Genomic DNA, 20,594 nt, shown 5'->3' with positions numbered 1-20,594 from the left:
ACTGACATCTGGAAGCGCACGGGTGTGTCTTGCATATCGTTTGCACCAAAACGCAGCCTGGATTTGATCCAGCTTTATCGAACTAAGAAGCTTAACAATCTAATCGTTGAACAATTGCGGCTACTGCGGGCACGACTTGTCGTTTATAGTCCGATACGAATCGAGAATGCAGCGCCGAATGTCCCTCAAAAAAGGCGCTCCAAGCCAATGTCGCCGACCGGTTCTCATGAAATCGCAGTTAATACCTTTGCGTGACATTGCAAGTGAATACAGGTGCGCCTGTTAAAATAGGATTAATCAGAACACCATGACAAACGCGGTCGAAGCTATTGGCTGGAGAGCCTCTTATGTAGGGTATTTGGCTCTTAGTGAATGTACAGTGTGTCTCTAACTCTTTACAGGATATTTTAAACCCTGTGAGAGATAAGTAAGCTACGTCTGTGCAGGCGAATTGTACAAGGCGGACATTAGGTACGTGATAAAGCTCAGTAATTAGACAATTAATCCACTAAAATTAACGAATGAACCTGAATATTCTTTTATTTTAGGAGCCAGCATTATATTAAGAAAATGAAGGTCGTCAGCAGAAAAGTTGAGTTCAGTTTTTACATTTTCATTACCGGCAATGCAGCTAGAAATATTCGACGTCAAAAATACGTATATTTAGCCCGTACAGCTGGCTTTCCGCAATGCACGTTTTTAAAATGGCGCTGCTCTAGTTCATGCCATAGAAGCAGTGAGCGTTATTTCCGCGGCAATATCCCGCCCAGCGACGCAGTTTTAAAAATGTGCATTACACAATCTTTACGAGCTAAAAATGCTTATTTTTGACGTTAAGTATTTCCACTGCGTTGCTGATGAAGGAAATTTAGAAACTGGACTCAACTTTTCTGTTTGATGGCCCCCATTTTCTTCATATTATGTTGCCCCCTAAAATAAACAATTTAAGGTTCATTAGTTAATTTTAATTAATTGCTGATGACTGTGCTCTATTATATACATAATGTCCGCCTTGCTGTACAATCTACCGGCCCCGCACTGACGTGCTCTCAGAGTTCAAAACAACGACATGTTAAGCAGTCAAAAAGCATCCTATAGTTGATCATTCTGCAGGGAGTGCTGCGCATAGAATGGGAACAAAGGTTGTTTGAGTTACCTTCGTAACGGTTATACCTTGCTTTAAAAATTACTATTAGTGCAACGTGTTTGATTTGACTACATACTTGTTAGTAAAACGTTTAGATGAAACAGCGTCCATATCTGGCCAAGAAAAAGCTTACGGCACATACAGACAGTAAAAGCTTAACCATCTATGTCTGCTTTGTTTACATCTCTACCTTTTAACAGCTGTCGCTTTAACCCGGGGAGCACGTTGCGTTTCAGAGAGTGGATGCCCGAGTCCAGATCGAGTACCTGATGCTTTGCTGGAATGCACCAACGATGCCAACCACCTTGGAAATCGGCCAACAGGAACGGCCTGCAAGGTCATGTGTAGAGAAGGGTTTTCGCTGCCACCAAGCCTGCAATCTTTCAACAACTATATCTGTCAAGAAGATGGCACGTGGAACCAGACAGAACAGTTGCAATGTAGCAGTGAGTATGCATGCAGTGGCAGGGTTTTTGTTTGGCGAATGTAATCTATATTATAGACATTACCTTTCAGAAAATGGATGTTCGAATCCAGATCTCGTACCTGATTCTTCGATGGAGTGCTCCAAGGATGCTGACCACTCCGGCAACCGACCCATAGGCACTACATGCAAGGTTGCGTGTAGGGAAGGGTTCACGCTTCCGTTGGATCTGGAATCTCATAACCACTTTGTTTGTCAAGAGGATGGCACGTGGAACCAAACAGTTCGGTTGGAATGCCACAGTGAGTGACCGTGACGGATTTGTCGCAGTGCAAGTGCCATCTAATTTGCTCTGTTATGTTCAGAGAAAGGCTGTCCAAATCCGGATCCAGTGCCCAATTCTTCGCTGGAGTGTTCAAACGACGCCGACCATCTCGGCAACAGGCCAATAGGCACCGCATGCAATGTTATGTGTTCGGAAGGGTTCGCTCTTCCCTTAGACGTGGAATCCTACAGTCCTTTTATTTGCCAAGAGGATGGCTCGTGGAACCCAGCAGCTCGGTTGGAATGCCACAGTGAGTAACCGTGCAGAATTTGTTACATGGAAGTGCTGCTTAATTCGCTGTACTTTACGCTCAGAGAAAGGATGTCCAAGTCCGAATCCGGTGCCCAACTCTTCGTTGCAATGCTCAAACGACGCCGACCAACTCGGCAACCGGCCCATAGGCACTTCATGCAATGTTGTATGCTCGGAAGGGTTCGCTCTTCCCTTAGACCTGGAATCCCACGACCCTTTAATCTGCCAAGAGGATGGCTCTTGGAGCCCAGCAGCTCGATTGGAATGCCATAGTGAGTAACCATAACGCATTTGCTACATGGAAGTGGTGCCTAATTTGCTGCACTTTATGTTCAGAGAAAGGATGTCCAAATCCGGATCCAGTGCCCAATTCCTCGCTTGTGTGCTCTAGCGACGCCGATCACCTCGGCAGCCGCCCCACGGGCGCTATCTGCACAGTAGTGTGCGCGGAAGGATTTTCTCTTCCATCCATTCTGCAATCTTCAAACCAGTTTGTTTGTCAAGAGGATGGCTCATGGAACAAGACAGCAAATTTAGAATGCCGGAGTGAGTAACCATAGTAGGTTATTTCCATGACAGTGTAGTAACATCTGATGCAGTGTAGTAACTGTGGTGCTGCTTTCATTGCTGACATGCCATGGAATCACTATATTTAATCACTGAGATTTAAAGTCTTCAGTCGTTGGCGCTCTAGCACGGTGCCGTAATTTCTTAGAGAAAGACTTCAAATTTATCATGCATTGTTGTCCTCTCACATAAATTACTGCTCATTGATTTGGGCCAAAGCCACACAAATATTAAAGCCCTGCGCCTCTCAAAACAAAGCACTTCATTGTATTTTATGTGCCCCATACTTGTATTCGTTTGCACCACTGTTCACATAGTGTAACATAATACATTGTGATTGAATTCATGAGTTTCATGTACTGTATTCATATACTTCTCTGATAAAAAGCTGAGCCCTTAAAAAGTTTCGCAGTTGAAAAACAGAAAAGTGAACCTCGCACCTGTAGATCTGACAGGTGGCTGACACCGTGCAGATGTACAATTTCATGTTGCAGTCACTCGCACACAAGTTGCCATGCTACTGAAATAATCTCTGCCTGAAAAAAGACTAATCATGTTGCATTCAAAATATATGCGTAAATATTAATGAAACGATTGTTACTAACTCTATTTTAATTTTTTTAAGCGTTTCTGGGCGGCATTCCTTCTTGCTCAAGTGTATTCTCAAGTTATTTCAAAAATAAAATGATGAGTTACTTTCATTTCAATGAATCAGCTTGTGTGAAAAAGTACGTCTATGCAATGTGTTTAACGTTTTTCACTATGTTTATGTACTGCTGCCTTCTATGGGCATCAGGCACCCTCAGGCTGCCAACGGCAGCTTTTTATCGGATGACCCCTAACACATCGTTGGAAATAAAGCGCCCACTCTAATTCACTGCTTATAACATTATAGAAAATGGATGCCCCAGTCCGGATGAGGTGCCTCACTCTTCACTGAAATGCTCAAGCGATGCCGACGACCTCGGAAAGCGACCGACGGGTACAATCTGCAAGGTCGTGTGCGATGATTTCTTCACGCTTCCATCGAGTCTGCAGTCTTACAGCCAGTTCGTATGCCAAAATGACGGCACGTGGAACCAGACCGAACAGTTGGAATGTCACGGTGAGTATAAGGACTCATGTCTTAACACGCGAATCTAATCTTGATCACGCCATGCCTTCCCATAGAGATCGGATGTCCCAGTCCTGATACTGTCCCCGACTCTTCTCTGGAATGCACCAGTGATGCCGACGATCTTGGCAACCGCCCCACAGGAACGATGTGTAAGGTCGTGTGCAAAGAAGGTTTTACTCTACCATCGATATCATCTGGCCAGTTTGTTTGCCAGGAGGACGGCACGTGGAACCAGACAGAACAGTTAGAATGCCGACGTGAGTAATCATGAAATATTTGTCACATTACAAATTTAGTGTAATTGACGTGCTAATACGACGTACCTGATGTGTGTACAGAGAGCGGATGCTTGGGTCCGGATCCAGTTCCTGACTCGACGCTGGAGTGCTCAGACGTCGCCAATCATCTCGGCAATCGTCCTTCGGGCACTGCATGCAAAGTCGTGTGCGCTGAAGGATTTTCTCTTCCACCGAGCCTGCGGTCTTTCAACCAGTTTGTTTGCCAAGAAGATGGCGCGTGGAACCAGAATGCGCAGCTTGAATGCCAGAGTGAGTGAAGGAACAGGTGCTGTGTAGGCTATACATAAATGACCTTTCTTGTAAATATTTAAATTGCCATCAGCAAAGTGTGACCTCGTTTTAACGTGTTGTCGCTCGCGTTTTCGCAGGAGTGACTTGCGAGCAGCCGCAACCAGTTTCAAATTCTGTTTTGGAGTGTTCCAACGGCACCACCGACGACGGGAAATGGAGTGCAGGAACGGTGTGTCGACTAACATGCGACGAGGGTTTTTCCATTTCCAAAGGTCAAGAGGCGCTGAATCCATTTGTCTGTCGCGAGAACGGCATGTGGAGCTCAACCGGGCCATTGAGTTGTGAAGGTGATTTTTGCTTGCATTCGTTCGAGTTTGGTAAGCGAATCCCTCGCACCAGCAACTTGCAGGGGCAGCTTTTGCGGACGCGATGCCTTCGAGTGCAGTGAGGTTCTTAATTTTTTATTTCAAGTTTCTCCTTCTTTTTCATAGAATCCGGTTGTAAAAGCCCGGCGCTTGTGGAAAACTCGGTGCTCAACTGTTCCGGAGAGTCCAACAGTTTAGGCAGATGGCCAATCGGAACTGTGTGCTCATATGACTGCGAAGAAGGGTACGGTATCGCGAAGAGCCAGCTTCCACTCAACAAGTTTGTGTGCTTCGAGGATGGCACATGGAACCAAACTGAACAGCTTCACTGCCGAAGTACGTATGCAGCGAAATTATTTAACGCGACAGCTTTGTTAAAGGCCCCGTTTTTAAAAGAATATCCGACGTTGTGGGCGTAGTCGGTGTTGTCGGTGTTGTGAGCAAAAAATCATAAGCATGGCATTGGCAGATTGCAGCTGGCTAGTGGCACGACCGGATTCTGATGGATTGGCGGGGTATTTGTGACGTAACGAGGCCACATGACATGCCAGGCGCTGCACACTCGGGCTTTCAGATCGGAGGGTGAGATAAGAGCTTGACCTTTCAGGGCTGCTAGGCCACACAGCCACGTCCGTATGCGGCTCGGTTAAAACTGGGCTTTATTGCTGTCTGTGTCCGGTGGTCTTTAACATAATTGAGTGGCTTACGACTGCATGTTAATGAATATGTGCGAGATATTACAGTCAAAAATTAAGGAATTATTGATTGAGCGAGTTGTAGAGTGCCTGTACGCGAAAGAGGATCTGCAATGGGCGCCGCAGACGAAACTCATTAGCGCTGTCGCGTCATACGCTTTTTTTCAAGCTGCGCCTTTAGGCGCAGCTTAAATGTCTCCCCAGTTTTTATTAATAGGTCATCGTAAAACTGCGGCAGCGCGCCCCAGTCGGAGCAAACTACAGAATATTTTCTGTCGTCGAATTTATTTCAGGGCTTTGCCAGGAAACCTGTTATGACAACAGAAATGTTTGTCTAGGCATCAGAATTTTCTGTTACAACAGTAGATCAGTATTACAGGAAAAACTCTGACGTTATGACAGAACTACGGAGTATTTTATCGTATTTTTGACACAGCTCTGAATTATTCAGTTGATCTGCGCGTTCTTTAAGGTTATCGCACCTTGTATTCTCTCCCGCCTAAAACCGCGCTTGTCCCTTTTTCTGCTCAACAGAAGCGGGATGCGAGGACCCTTCAACGGCGCAGTACTCAATGGTGAACTGTTCAGGCACTGTGAACAGCCTCGGCCGCTGGCCCGCAGGGACAGTGTGCTCTCACAGCTGTGACGATGGGTTTGCAATACCTCAGGACCAAATTCACCTTAATTTATTTGTTTGCCTCGACGACGGTAGCTGGAACCAGACTGAAGGTCTGCACTGTCGTGGTAAGTGTATGTATGTGCGTGTGTGTAGCACCCTTTTCGTTATTATGTGTCGGGTATTATGCTGTAGTAAGGCCGATTCACGCGAGGGACCATCGATCCGCGGGCCACGCATCACGTGTTCACACGTCAGTGCAAACTGGTCTGCAATCTGCTGCCATCAAGCTGGCTCGGCGGGTTGAAAAAGCAGACGACGCATTGGACAAACCGAAGTTGCTAGAAGTCCGTCTCATATTGTCCAAGCTGCATGCTTTCGATGAGGGAGCCTATTTTCGGTAGCCACACCTAGAGCGCACAGCTTCGCGGCCTACCGCTAAACCCCTCTGGAAAAAAGGCATTTTACATTTCTCGCTTGACCGGTCCACGGGCCGACACCGTGCCTCACAGAGTAGTGACGTGTGAACACGTAATGTGCGGCCCGCGGACCGATGGTCCCTCGTATGAATCGGCCTTGTTTCGATTCGGGTCTGTGTTCGGGTATCAAGTCTCCGGGTTCACAAGATGGGGAATTAATTCTTGATTGTGGGAAAGTGAGAAAAAAGCAGCAGATTGTCAAATCAATCGAAAGGGACGGCTTTGAATATGAGGATACTGCAGAACCCTGGGAAGAGATAGAGCGGAAAAAGAAAGAGGAAATGGAGGAAAGAAAAAGATAAGAGGAAATTAGGGAAAGAAAAAGAAAAGAAGAAATGGAGGAATGACTAGAAAGCGATGATTGGAACTGAGGCTAGCGGAAGCTCAGGCAGAATTGGCGAAAGCGAACAGGACCGCTGTTCCGACCCTTCAGACATCCAAGATGCCTAAAATTAAAGACCAACTGTCAGCTTTCACCACTGAATGGATGAGAATATTAGGCTCTTTCTGGTCGATTTTGGGCTAAAAAAAACAACAATGAAATTGTTCGTTCCACCTGTCTCCACCACATATTTACAGTGTTACCTTGTGAGGCGGCCGACTTGCTTGTTCGGCTTACTAAAGAGGAGGCAGACGATTACGAGAAAGTAAAATCAACATGGCTTAAGAAGCACCGCCTCTCGGTTGACGCCTTCCGTCGACGGTTCAGGAAAGCATGGAAACATCATTCCGAGTCTTTTCCGGAGTTTACTTACGATCTGAAGGCAAATTTGATCGAATGGCTGAAGGTCGCCAAGGTTTTTGATGACCGGGACAAAGTTGTTGATGACATCTATCTGCAACAGTTTTACAGCAGTCTGAATGAGGAAATGCGGTTGTGGGTGCAAGGCAGGCCCGAAAATAAAAGCTTAGAGCGCGCCGCCGAGCTCGCAGAAAAGTTCAAGGTCAGGCGCGAAGCAGGTGGACAGAGCATGCGGGCAGTCTTAAAGCACCACAAGGAATTCGTAAAGCCCACATTGCGGAACGAGAACCGAGTACCTTCCATGCAAGGAGAGAAAGGGACAAACGAGGGAGACCGTAGAGAATGTCCGTCGAGTACTGAGCTGCTGGCCTGTAGTGGACGTGGCGGAAACTCCCTGGCCGTCGCTGTGCGAAGACAGTCACGTGTAGCCAGTAGCTCTTAACCCCGTGCCGATTCTGTTCTGTTTTGTGTCATGACTGTAAATAATTTACAAAGTCACCTTTTGTTTATTTCCTCTTGTGGACTCGGAGCCCTGATACCAGGACCCGAATCGCGACACCCTCAACAGACGCTGAAATGGGAAACAAAATGACTTTTGCATGTCATGTTTGTTTATTTATTCCTCAAAGGTCCACGAAAGACATTACGTGAGGGGTGGGCTTACAAAACAATAATAATGTGGATACAGATAATCTCCAATGGCAGACTTGAAGTGGATTGATGATGGAAGGTCGTTCCAGTCATTGGCTGTGCTGATTGCACAGTGCGAGATTGCTCGGAGTTGACTGTATTAGGGTGGGAGCTGCGGGATATTCGATGAGCGCGTGTAATTGGGGTAACGTCGTGGTTGAAGCTGTGATAAAATCTATGATACAGAGAAAGACGGGCAATTTTGTGATGACAGGCTAGTGTGGGAAGATGCTTAGCTTTTGGTGCAGAAACGCTAGCGTGAAACGCAGAAACGCTAGCAGCACGGTTCTGGACAGATTCGATCGTGGTGATAAGATTAGCATAGAAGGGATCATACGCGGCGCATACAAACTCGAGTACTGCAAAGAAGGAAAGTTTGCTGTATATTATAAGAAAGAGGAAGCTTAGCCTGTTGCGGCAGGAGTCAGGTAAGGAGTGAGATTAAAAAATGAGTAAGTAGAGTTAAAAAGCACAAGCAAGAATGAAAAATTTTGAGGCGTAAATACGTATTTCCTGATTTTTTTTTTTTTTTCAGAAACGGGATGCGAAGAGCCAGGGCAGGTTCCGCACTCTGTTTTGAACTGTTCATCAAGTACCAATGCCTTAGGAAAACGGCCACTTGGCACACTTTGTTCGTACTTATGTGATAAAGGGTACGCAGTCCCTCCTCACCTAGAGCCGCACAATCAATTCAACTGCTCTGAAGATGGCTCTTGGGACCAGAAAGAGGAACTGCTGTGCCTGAGTAAGCATATACAGGGCGCTATTGCGGCGAGCGTGTGTTGCCATCGGCTCACATCTCTGGCATTCAGTTCGCGCACTCTGGGATGCTCTTCTCAATTAGCATGCATCAGTCGTCGCAGCATGACGTGGCGATTTATCGGTGATTTACGTCGTATGCAATTCTATGACACAAGCGTCGTATCTAACGTTGCTCTAACGACACCTTCATCCCGTGCGAGGACAGAGCAAACCGAAACTCGCTTCCTCGCTAGCTGAATAACACTGCGTTGCCATTTGATATTTCCCTTTTACAGGCTGTTTGAAGGGTTACAAAAAGTAAGGGCGATCTGAGCCAATCAGCATGACGAGCACTCCTACCTTCCCGTGCCAACAGGAATGTTAATTAGAGCACAATCATATTGTATGCGCCATCCTTATTGGCCCAGATCGCCCTTACCTACCATAGTGCTGCAAGGTTTTGAAATGGGATAAAGGGAAGAGTTTCCATGCCTTGCGCACTATAATATCAAGCTCTAGCGTCCGTGAACTATACACTTGTACCTCTGTAAGCCAAGGTGCAATATGTCTTCGTCAGTTGACGCATATCGGCAGAAAAGTCAGCTCTGCAGAAATGTGCAATGAATCCTAGGTGTGCATTCAACCAAGTGCTGTTGAAAGCTACCGCAGAAGTGCAGCAGAACCTGTGGCAGTTCCTACATTTCTCAAATTTAGCCTAGACGACAAATGGCACCCCACTTGTTGTGGGTTCGACTTCGTTGTCTGAGGTCTGGAATCTACCTTGGACCACGGGGACAAGCACTTCAGTCTTTCCTGTAAGCACAATAAATCTGATTTGAGCCATATTTGTGAGACCGGAGAAGTACTTGTGCAGTTTACACCACGTCTATAGTACACGGCGCCGCGTAAAAGGGCATTTTACTTGTAAACTCATTTCCTGTGTGTACACATGCGAGCAATAACGAAAGCAAACGCTTCAGTCATATTCAATAGCCATATTTATACTTCCGCATAATATTTGACAAAAAAATTGCGCTAAAATAGTCATGCACTTGCGGAGTAAAACGATTGCAAGAATGCAAGCTTCTTAGATATATTTTCTGAGTAGACACTGATTGCCGGCTAAACAAGGTTTCCTTTTATATTTCGACCTGTACACGATTCCCTTGATCAGTAGAAATGCATGGGTTGGTATGTAAGCTATGGGGTTTGCAGTACAAAATGTGGTTTGCAGTACAGGTCAGTACAAAATGTGAAATAATTTGTTTATCTATTTCACAAAGCAGCATTTTCCCTCTGCTAATGTGCCATAAGAAACTGTCATCATCAGTTTCACTTTATGAGGTGTTGCGTGATTGAGCGCTCAGCGGAATAACGGGTCTAAAGTTTGCATGCGCGGAGAGATATCAGGGCCGTTCGATTCACCTTCACTATATATTAACTGCTTTTTGTGGTGCGGCACTTGGCCATTCGTTTCAGTGGTGAAACATGACTCTTTCTGCACGACGCCGTTCGTTTCAAAAAGTGTAGCTGTCGTTCAGGTCCAATTCACAACCACGAATGCTATGCACCTCTTCAGTGGTGGGGCTTGGCGATGACTTGCGCGTTGTGATAAACCGCAAAGAGTTATTCCACTCGTCAGCCAGTGCGGGGCCGAAGGAAAAAGCGATTTCACACCACGTTTAAAATGTGTACAAATACGCGGTGTGCTTGCTGACTTCAATCATGATCAGTAAAAGATGTGCGCATTTCGAGCCGGCTGCCGCACATGCATCGAATCTGGTTCACTGCAACAATTCATTGCGACGTATCTGAAAATCCTTCGGCGCCGGCTGACGTGAGCAGCATTCGCATGAATGCGGTCAGGTTATAATTGCTTGTGCACCGCATTCATGAATGCTGTCGGATGTGTATGCCGCTGCACATCAATCGGTGCCGATGTCCCGAATGATATGAGGATTTTCAAATAGCGCATCCTGCATGATAAGTACGCCATGACCGAGTCAGCCTCATTTCCTTTAAAGTGCAACTTAATTTCGATAGCAGACGCGAAACCCATATTATCACGGCTGAAGTGTCTGCATGCGTCGCACCGTATGAGCGTGTTTACTTTTTAAATGTGGTTTGAAGTACGCGTATAGCCGTTTCTTTGGCGAACTCGGGCACCGTTCTCGTTGACGAATATCTCGAGTCTCTTCGTCGTTTATTGCAACGCGCAAGCCATCGCGCACAAGCCACGTATGTATCAAGGGTGGTTCATGGTAACACTTCGTTGCAATTCATCACGTTGTTAAGATTCGTCACGTTATTTGGGATGTTGGCGCCTGTAAGCGGCACACAGCCGGCTACAACTTGTTGGCGACGCCAAGGTTAGCCAGGCTTGCACTCGTTTAGTAAGCAGCCAGTCCAACTGAACGGCTGCAACTGGCGCTGCATGCAGCTAGAGCAGCCGAATCGAAGGGACCTATTGTTAGCGTGCGCACATAATTTTCACAAGTTAGCGTTGCAGCCTTTGCGTACTTGGCGTGAATCGTAGCGGCTCCGTGCAAAGAAAAAGCCGCCTGGTTCAGCTGAATAAAATGTCGTTCCTGTCCTGGTCGACCTATCTACTGGTAACCACTGATGTTGATGGTAACCACTAATATTGATGGTAACCACTAATATTGATGGTAACCACTAATATTGATGGTAACCATTGATACTGATGGTAACCACTGATGTTGCTGGTAACCACTGATGTTGCTGCCTTTCGCTATAACCGACCTTGCATCGACGACCATGTTGAGTCTGTTTTTTATATCGTCTTGAAAAGCAAGGCATCGGTAGGGTGTGCAATGTCAGTGCGCGTTAAAGAACCCCAGGCGGTCAAAAGTTTCGAAGCCCTCCACAACCGCGTCTCTCATAGCCTGAGCCGCTTTGGGACCTTAAACCCCACAAACTAAGACCAAACCAAACCTATTAAATATCGTCTGTAGCTGCCGACAACGCAGCACAACAGGTCGATACGTTAAGGAAATATGTTTGAAGACTTGGGACAGTGTTTTATGTAACAGTTCAATACGATATAGTCTGATAAATTTGCGAATATATTTCGTGCATTGCATCTCCCGCGTTGAAAACTATTTCGTTCGAACAGTTTGTACTTTGAATTCTCTTAACTAGATGGCGGCACTACGTTTACTGTCCGACAGTATTACATTTATCCGCCTCCCCCTCTTTTCCTTCTCTCAGTACTCCTATCGTCCTTCTCCGTGCCCCCAAATTCTTTTCCTTTCTCTTCCAAATAACGGCTAGGGTGCATTTTTGTGCCCACCCGATGCAAAGGGGAAAGCCACATCATCATCATCATCATCATCATCATCCTTACTATACATAATTTAGTCACCTAGGCTTTCCTTGGCCATTTCGATGGCGGAAAGAAGAGTTAATGCATTAATTGCCTCTAATTGACTATTTTTTTTTCAAATCGAAAGTAGTAGTGACCAATGTAAATTGCATTTCGTCTACATGCACAGTAGAGTGCATTTAACGGTTTCGGAACACTACTAAAACTAGTTGTACGGGGTACGTTCTTGCGGCGCGCTAAGATATACTTTCTTGTAACTTCGCTATCACGCTAACGCTATATTAAAGCATTCTATTAGTGTCCAACATTCGTAGAATAAATGCGCGGCGAACTTTGTTCACCGCAGCCTGTGTTCACTGAGGTCTCTGTTGAATGCAGAAACTGGTTGTGAAGAACCACGGCTTCTGAAGAACTCTGTTCTGGACTGCTCCCAAAGCGTCAATCTGGTGGGTAACTGGCCAGCTGGAACCACCTGCAGTCACATCTGCGATAAAGGCTTCGTGATACCTCAAAGCCAACAGCACTTGAACGAAATAGTTTGCCTCGATGATGGCAAGTGGAACGAGACGGACAATTTGCAGTGTGTTGGTGAGTGAACTCTTTTCTGTTGCAGACAAAGGGAGCAAGCGTGAGCCTGCGGTGTACCCAAGTTGCAGAAATTATCTGCTTGACTGGAAGTTTAATTTATTGCTTTCGTCGAATGTTTGCTTGAGGGCTTGGCGCTGTTACTGTGAACTTCCATAGTTCAGAACGTACAGGACCCATCAAAAGCATTTTGCGACAAAAAAAAAAAAAAAGAAAAAAAACTCGCTCGAATAATAGGTATCTCATCAATCGTCACCGCAACGCAAAAATGTTTAAGCTACCTTTATTAGTATGGGCGATCAAAAATGATGCTCCTCCTCTCCCCCTTCGACTCAGTCCAGGCCGGCGTGCAAGAAAAAGCAATAAGCAAGGGAGAGAATAAACTGTAATTCGTTTAGGGATGGTGGTATCCTTAGTGCGGGATTCCAATGGCTTGGGCTGCCTTCCGGCCCTATAGTGAGCAGCCTCGCGACGGCGCCCCAACGTGCCCCGTCCCACTCACATAACTAGTGAGAGTCCAATGAGCGGGCAGGCCCAGCCAGCAATTGTGATGTCACATAGGAGCCCCGATTAGTCGTAAGCGGTTCCCAGGAGCCCTTTAAAAAGAAAATATTTATAAATTATAGGCTCCACGGAAAGCTTTCAAATTTGACTGGAATACTCACAAGGACCACCTCTATGGATTTGTTGCACTAGAATATTACAGCAAGTAGCATTTGAGGGATCATTTAAAGTGGGCATGTTTACTATACTTCAGCCAGTGAAACGTCCCCCGCCGGGATCTACAGCAGAACCTCCCGAGTGGCTCTCAAGACTAGAGCCTTTGTTGTGTATGCGTGAATTTTAGCGTGTCATATGTAAATAGCGTCTGTAAATGGCATTTGAGTAATTTTTGTATATTTGGTTCTCGTGTGAAGACCAGGCTGCGTGATTTCATTATTGTTGTTGCTCCTAAGTTAAGATTTTAGCTCGCTCAGATGAATGTAACTACTCGATTTTTCCATATCGGACGCACGTATGAAGACTGTAAGAGACAAGGAAATACGTTGTTAGCTCAACCCTGCGGTTCACTGTATACATTCGACTTGTATACGGGCAGGACGCTCATCGTTTTGTGCCGTTATCGGAATTTTAATACTGTTCAGAAAGTATGCTGGCATAGCTTAGCCAACAAACAACAAAACGGCTCTCACAGACCATTCCAATCTCCATGCAAGAGAGGAAAATGCAGTCCAAAGAAACGGCACTCGGCGACATAGTGGACGACCCCTAGACACGAGCTCTCGTTCTTTCTATATATCTATAGCTGTCAATGAGCGCGCATATAATGTGCGACCTGGGCACTATTTAGTGTTATTTTCTTCTTTTTGTCGGGTTGCCGATATGCGGTAAATCCGGCTGATGAACAAGAGGCTAAACACAGTAGAGCGACGGGTCATATGTAGTCAGGGGCCGAATTATGCTCCAATCACATCACAAAAACTGTCATAAACCTGTCACAAATCGATCGGCTATAGCTGCGCTCCTCTAGGTCGATTCTGACCGGCGGACCTGTCGACAAATAAGAGTGGCGGCTGATTGACAGGTTTGTCACAGTTTTAGGTATGTGATCGGAACATCATTCGGCCCAAGGCCTTCATCTTTCTTAGTTTGCTTTGTGCGCGCATATAAATTAGGGTTTCCACCTAAACCACTGTTCAACCAACCCCAGGCTTTTCTAAAGCCCACCTCAGTCGCCGTTGGCGTATCTCCATACTGCTATTTTAAAGTGATTTCAGTAAATTCAGGTCTTCGCTTCATGCCCATATATTGTACAGACAAGACTACACATAACGCTTTTTGGCTTGGTATACAGGATATTAGGCTCATAAGGCTCGCCTCGGAAGTTTTCTGCGTGAAAACATTCTATTCGCCCCGCGGGGTGGCGCAGTGGTTACGGCGCTCGACTGCTGTTCCCAAGGATGTAGGATCGAATCCCGGCCTCGGCGGCCGCTTTTCGATGGAGGCGAAAATCAAGGCGCCCCTGTGCTGTGTGATGTCAGTGCACGTTAAATAACCCCGGATGGTGGAAATTTTCGGAGTCTTCCACTACAGCGTCTCTTATACCCTGAGTCGCTTTGAGACCTTAAACCCCACATACCAAACCAAAACATTATATTTTTATGTTTAGTGTCGCAGAAAACTTTTAAAGCGTTACGGAAGTGGCTATATATATATAGCATCCAGGAGGTGCGTTTTGCCTTCGAGATAAGGATCACTTCCTATAAGATAATTCACATCTTTCTGTGAGCCGTAGGACTGACGTCTGTCATTGGAGCTGTATGCAGGTTGTGGCTTTCTTTGTGGTGGCGCGCAAACACCAGTGCAGTTTTCCGGATTTTTAATAATATAGACAGAGCGTCGATGTCGAGGCGCAGTTGAGCCGAAACGAAGCAGAACAGAAACCGGGAGAAGGGACGAGCATCGGAGGACAGCGTCGTGTACTTTACTGGTCCACTTCGTGCGAAGCAATCTCCATGAAGCAAATGCTACCGCCGAGCTCTGACAACGTTGCCTTTGCATATGTTGCATGTTTATAGGCTACTGTGTGGTGCAAAGGCGCACCAAGTAGGTCACTAGCGTTTGTTCTAATTATTGTCAAGTAATTACTTCCTGAATACAAATCTGCTCCACCTTGCTGGATTCCCCTAAACGTTTTTAAGTGCACCAATTCTACTTAGATGCGTTGCTGCATTCGCTTTTGCAATACCATTTGATCTGCTTGCCTTCCGGGTTAACTCAGCTGGTTGAGCGACTGTCCAGGACAAGCGGTGGTCCCGGCTCGAACCCCGCACCAGGATGCATTTTTCTTCAGCTGCCATGTTTCTTAGAAAACCGCATAGCTTTGCTTCGTAGCCTTGGTTGGAGGCTGAAAGTATTTGCTCCTCCTAACTAAATGCGCCAGTGCCAAGCGTTCTCTACTCTGCAGTAGCATCGATAAAAGCAGAAGTTGGTTGCGCCACCATGGGCACCAGCATCCATGACGCTTAGCCGTTGCGTGACATTGCCGTGTTTGGTGAAAACGTGATCCAGGCGGTTCCTTCGGTGGAGGCAGCCCACCACTTGCCCGCGCTCCTCCAGAATCCCGTCAGTCTTTTACTTTCCTATCTTTCTCCTCATTGATTTCCTGATTTTTTTTTCTCCTTTGGTTTTTTTTTTTCTTACAGGGGACAAGGGTTTATTTTGTGTGGCTAACCAACCTGAGTTACGCCATATGTAGTTCGGCGTACAGTTGGGATGGGCAGGGCTTGCTTCCAAGGTCCTACCCCGTACCCTTGTTGGACTCTATGGTGGATAGCTGGAACCAAGGCCGAACAAAGTCCTTAATTTATCAGTTCCCCTCTCAACAAAATGATTGGCTTAAAAAAAAAAAAAGGCGGACAGACGCAGCAACTGCATTATTAAGAAAAGAAACCTACCCGAAGTGCTACGCGATCCACTGTGAGAACCCTGAAAAACCCGCCCTCTCACAACCCTCTCACAGACGCTTAGGCCGAGGATATAATGCTACAAAATAAGCCAGTGGGGACCTACAGCTCGAATTTCCGAACATTGATCATTACTGCAACCGCCCTAAACATCTTTGTTTTTCTCTTTTTTTTTTTTTTTTTTTTTTTTTTTTTAGCGACGTCCGAATAAAATTCAGCGTTCACAGATCATTCAGCAGCGTCCCGGCGTAATCTCCGAGAACGACTTTTTAACACTCACTGTCAACCAAAGAATTGTTATCCCACAGCAGTCTTCAGCTGCCAAGAGTCATCAATATTTCTGTTTCCATAGTTTTGCATTGACTGGCATTTCCGACTGCACTTTCTGCAGAACGCCGGGATCCCCAGCTGTCTCAAGGCTGCAAGGACGAAGTGGTGGTGGTGGATGGACACAACGTGTCGTTCCCAGTCTTAATCGAAGCGCCGACATTCGAAGCATTTAATGGCAGCTACGCGACGGTGAACTGTAGCGCCATAGAAGTCCTTACATACGGGATACATATCATAGTCTGCGAGGCTGTCGACTCGGAGCTGGGAAGTAATTCGTCGTGCTCATTCAACGTTACAGCATTCGGTGAGTTCATATTCAGTTGCTTCGAATGTACAGTCGTGAGCAAAAGTGGTATACAACGCGCAGCCGGAGTTAGAGAAAACTGCATATCAGTGCCACCTAGCAACAGCTAACTGGGATTGAGACAATTGTGGCGGTGCTCCATTTTATCGGCATGCATATTTCGCAGTCGCTTTCCCTGTCACAATCGCTAGATTGCGTTTCAATGCTGTTTTTCTGACCATCGCCACTGGCTACATGTTTTATACCACTTTTGCCCACGTCTGTACCTCAAGAAAGTCACTTTCGTTTCATTTTACTTCATTTCATTTATTAATACTGTCAGCCACCATAAGGTGCTGTAACAGGAGTGGAAAATACAAAACGGGTCTCAACAGCAAAATGAGCAATACAGAACACGATGAAAAACGACAGTCAATCAAAAATCGTCTCCGATCGCCCACACAAACGAAACAAAAATGCATCACACAAAAATCGGAACAGCAGCCATCTTACACAACAACAATATGACCTCATCGCCCTGTGCTAGTGCCATAGATGAAATTTCCTTAATGGCGTAGAAATTCACATAATGATGATGATCGAATAGCAGAATCTGGAGGAGAGTTCCAGTCCTTACAAGATCGCGGAAAATGACTAAACTTGAAGCAATTGTTTATACAGTCGGCAATGGGATGAACTTACAATGACGATGCCTTGATGTCTCATTAGTTTTGATCTCAAAGTAATCTGATTTACTTATTTTTAGATAATTATTGATAATGAAGTAAATAGTTTTTAGTCTTTCATACCTGGTTCTGCTTTCTAGCATTGCTAGTTGGGCTTGTTTGCAGAGGTCTGTTGAAGAATGGTTACGGCGGTATTTATTATAGATAAATCTTTAAGCGAGTCGCTGAATCCTATCTAGCTTGTGACAATTAGCTGCTGCGTGAGAAGTTGAATTTTCTACTGTAGTAACTTTAACAGACCAAATCCCTTTCTATCTGAAGTGCACGAGACCCACAGACGCACCAACATTAATTAAACCTTGCATCATTAACCCGCCAAACACAGGCCAATGAACCTCGGTTTTTCACTATGCAAGGTTCATTACAGCGGTGCTTTCCTTCGATCGCTGAATCTGTTGGGGCTGATGCATTTATTCCGCCAGTTTTTAGAACTGTCAGATTTTTTTCATCGTCATCGCCATCGCCGTTTCCCCTGCATATTTTGCCGTATCTCACGAAGGCGAACTGATAGTTTACTCTTGTAGAGGCATTTAAGCAACTGATTGTACTTTCAAGTAATTGCAAACCAATTCAAACATTGTACCGCGGGTAGCGCTAAATTAAGAAGCTCTTTAGGAGTGACAGCTTAAACAGCGGCACGTTGCACATGCCCAGATAAAGTTGAATGAAATTACGGCGGCGTTGGCAGTGTAGTGACCTCTGCAATATTGAAGAATATTTGCGGCACAAGAGCAGCTGAGGACTTACAAATGTATGGGACTGGCCCGCAACTTTCAACTAAGCTTTATTTCACGTGTTTCATGTACGTCATGTATTTCTTTCTCGGTGATATGTCTCTGTGTAATAGGACTGTAGAACAATGTAATGTGCAATAGGAGAGAGACCACGTTAATTTTAATAAGTATACATGCCTGCGTTTTGTGACGGTGCAGTGGCTGTTGTGGAGATAATCATGATGCGCCCCCCTCCCCTTTATTTCCTACCTTGTTCAGCAGAGGACTTCTGTCAGACGTTTCTTTTTTCTTTTTTTTGTACAGAAAGAGTAACTGCGGCTGTTGCGCACATTGTGTACGGTTGCCTAAAGAGACTGCGAAAAAGGAAGCGGCCACCACGAGTGCTCCGTGGCTTTGACGCTCGGCTACTGATGCCAACGAAGTGGCGGCCGTGTTTAGATAGAGTCGAAGTACAAACAGGCTCATGTGCTGTGCAGCTTAGGGGCGTTAACTTTTTGTACCCGAAAAAGTAAGCGGACAGGCGAAATAAAAAGTTTCAATAGAAGTTTAGCGCCGGTACTGTGAAGCTATACAATCTAGCGCTCGTAAATGGAGGGCTCTGTGTTCGCCCTTTGAACTGGTTTTTAAAAGCTCATGTACAGCCGCCTTTATGTGTGGAGTCACTCGTGTGTTCATGTGCGTGTATGCAAAAGAGACACATACGTTGCACATGCAGCGCCGGGGTGCGCGCCGTTCCAAAGCGACCCCTACAGTCGAGTGTCCTGCTCCGCGGACCGCAATGCTACCGGCGGCCGCCTGCACCCGGTGGGCGATGTCTGCGAATACATCTGCCAGCAATATGGCTACGTCATCCCTCAGAGCAAACTCGACTCTGCCGTCAAGGAGTGCCTGCCCAATGGTTCCTGGAGCAACGAGGACTTCCACCTGTGCGAGAGTACGTCTTCCTCACGTTCTCTTACTGTGTGACGTGTAAAGGCGCCAGTATGCAAAGCCACCTCTAGGTGGCTTTGCAATATGCCGGAAGAACTATGGGGAACAGGACATCTGCGCCGTACAAAACTGCGGGCCAATGTGCTTTGCAAGCTTTTCACTTTAGGGGAAGTGGCCTTAAATTTGCATTGCGGGACTCTCTGATATATTCTATACCTAGTTGAATTTCTTTTTGTCGGTATTCTGTGCGTGTTCATTTTTGCAATCACGAAGGCAATAAAAATGAGATACGGCTCTAAAAGGTAACAAAACGTCGCGAGACTTGAGCCGTTATAAGAGAGCAGGCACGGTGCTCGCGGCTCACTTGGTTTTCGGTGGTCCTTGTCGCAACCCTCTCTGCCACTACCCGCAGAGCAACTGCCTCCAGTCCGGGTGAGCGGCTGCGAGAATGTCAGCATCGGCACCAACGTGCTCGGCAACACTACCGTGCCCCTACCTGTGTTCCGCACCGGCTCCGGCAAACTAGTCACTGCCACCTGCACCCCGGAGAAGCTGCTCGACTTCGGCGATTACGATATCAACTGCGTCGCGGAGGACACAGAGCTTCGGTCGTCGGCGTCCTGCGCGTTTAAGGTAATAGTCAAAGGTAGGAACTCGCGGGTGAATCACCGCGGCGGACTGCTGGCAAGCTTTCTTTCAGCCTTCGGAGATGTGCCGATAGTCGCCCACTGCCGGTGCGTTGTTTCTGCTACAGGATGACATCCCTTGAAGAAATACTTTAACGCCTAGTGTTGCTCCCGCATACTGTTTTTTTTTTTTATGTTAGTAAGAAATTGGCTTCAGTAAATCAGTTGTGCGTTCATTTCAAGTGCATATGATGCAGCAAGCGTCATATAGTGCATTTAGAAGAGTGTCCTACTTTGCTGTTCCCTTAACCAAGACCCAACAACGAGTGCGTGTTTCTCTGGGGCTGGGGGAGTGGCTGAACGGCATGGCACAAATTCTGAGACGCAGGGATCTCGCAGTATTACTTCATGACTGAAATCAGCAGTGATAATGTTTCGTATACTCTGAGTGCATCTTCGTGGCTGTAAAAAGTTTGCCGCGGTCAAAGCATGACCTAGCGGCCTGCGTGCGCGCCCCTGCAAGCGTTGCGTGCTTTTTCTCGCAGGCCACTCTGTTCCCCGCCGACTTGGGCCAGAGCGTTGTTCACTAGACGTCCATGAAGTCCACGACTCGTACCCGGCGCCGGTGCGGCCGCCTGCTTTCGAGGCGGCGTCCGGCGGCCCCGCCCTGGTCACCTGTGAGCCGGCCACGCTGCTCGGGCCCGGCGCGTACAACGTCACCTGTACGGCTAGAGACAATAAAACCAAGGCAGAAACGCAATGTGCCTTTGTTGTGAACGCGAGGCAGATCGAGCAGTTCCGGGGTGAGTAGAACCGCTCTGGCTGCATGGCTGCACCGCTGATGGCTGCACACAAAT

At 46.5% G+C, this 20,594-nt stretch overlaps 1 protein-coding gene across 6 annotated transcripts in view; it reads left to right on the top strand.

Annotated features, from left to right (window-relative positions):
- LOC146206604 (sushi, von Willebrand factor type A, EGF and pentraxin domain-containing protein 1-like) overlaps positions 1-20,594 on the top strand; it is a 159,442-nt gene that overhangs the window by 109,153 nt on the left and 29,695 nt on the right. For 4 of the 6 annotated variants that reach the window (XM_084591362.1, XM_084591364.1, XM_084591365.1 and 1 more), the window contains 17 exons: positions 1,384-1,593; positions 1,664-1,873; positions 1,937-2,146; positions 2,211-2,420; positions 2,485-2,694; positions 3,611-3,820; positions 3,886-4,089; positions 4,171-4,380; positions 4,500-4,709; positions 4,854-5,063; positions 5,957-6,166; positions 8,485-8,694; positions 12,415-12,624; positions 16,480-16,722; positions 18,897-19,115; positions 19,524-19,757; positions 20,283-20,540. In XM_084591362.1, coding sequence (XP_084447488.1) covers positions 1,384-1,593; positions 1,664-1,873; positions 1,937-2,146; positions 2,211-2,420; positions 2,485-2,694; positions 3,611-3,820; positions 3,886-4,089; positions 4,171-4,380; positions 4,500-4,709; positions 4,854-5,063; positions 5,957-6,166; positions 8,485-8,694; positions 12,415-12,624; positions 16,480-16,722; positions 18,897-19,115; positions 19,524-19,757; positions 20,283-20,540 — 3,678 coding nt within the window. Of the gene's footprint in view, positions 1-1,383; positions 1,594-1,663; positions 1,874-1,936; positions 2,147-2,210; positions 2,421-2,484; positions 2,695-3,610; positions 3,821-3,885; positions 4,090-4,170; positions 4,381-4,499; positions 4,710-4,853; positions 5,064-5,956; positions 6,167-8,484; positions 8,695-12,414; positions 12,625-16,479; positions 16,723-18,896; positions 19,116-19,523; positions 19,758-20,282; positions 20,541-20,594 lie in introns of those variants that run through there. The other 2 variants (XM_084591367.1, XM_084591363.1) reach the window with 2 other exon arrangements.

The sequence above is a fragment of the Amblyomma maculatum genome, chromosome 1 (assembly GCF_055883805.1).
Source record: "Amblyomma maculatum isolate TAMU_Amacu chromosome 1, ASM5588380v1, whole genome shotgun sequence".
In the NCBI taxonomy this organism is placed as follows: Eukaryota; Metazoa; Arthropoda; class Arachnida; order Ixodida; family Ixodidae; genus Amblyomma; species Amblyomma maculatum.
Note: the sequence above shows the minus strand (reverse complement) of the source record. Positions and strands in the feature narration are given on the sequence as shown.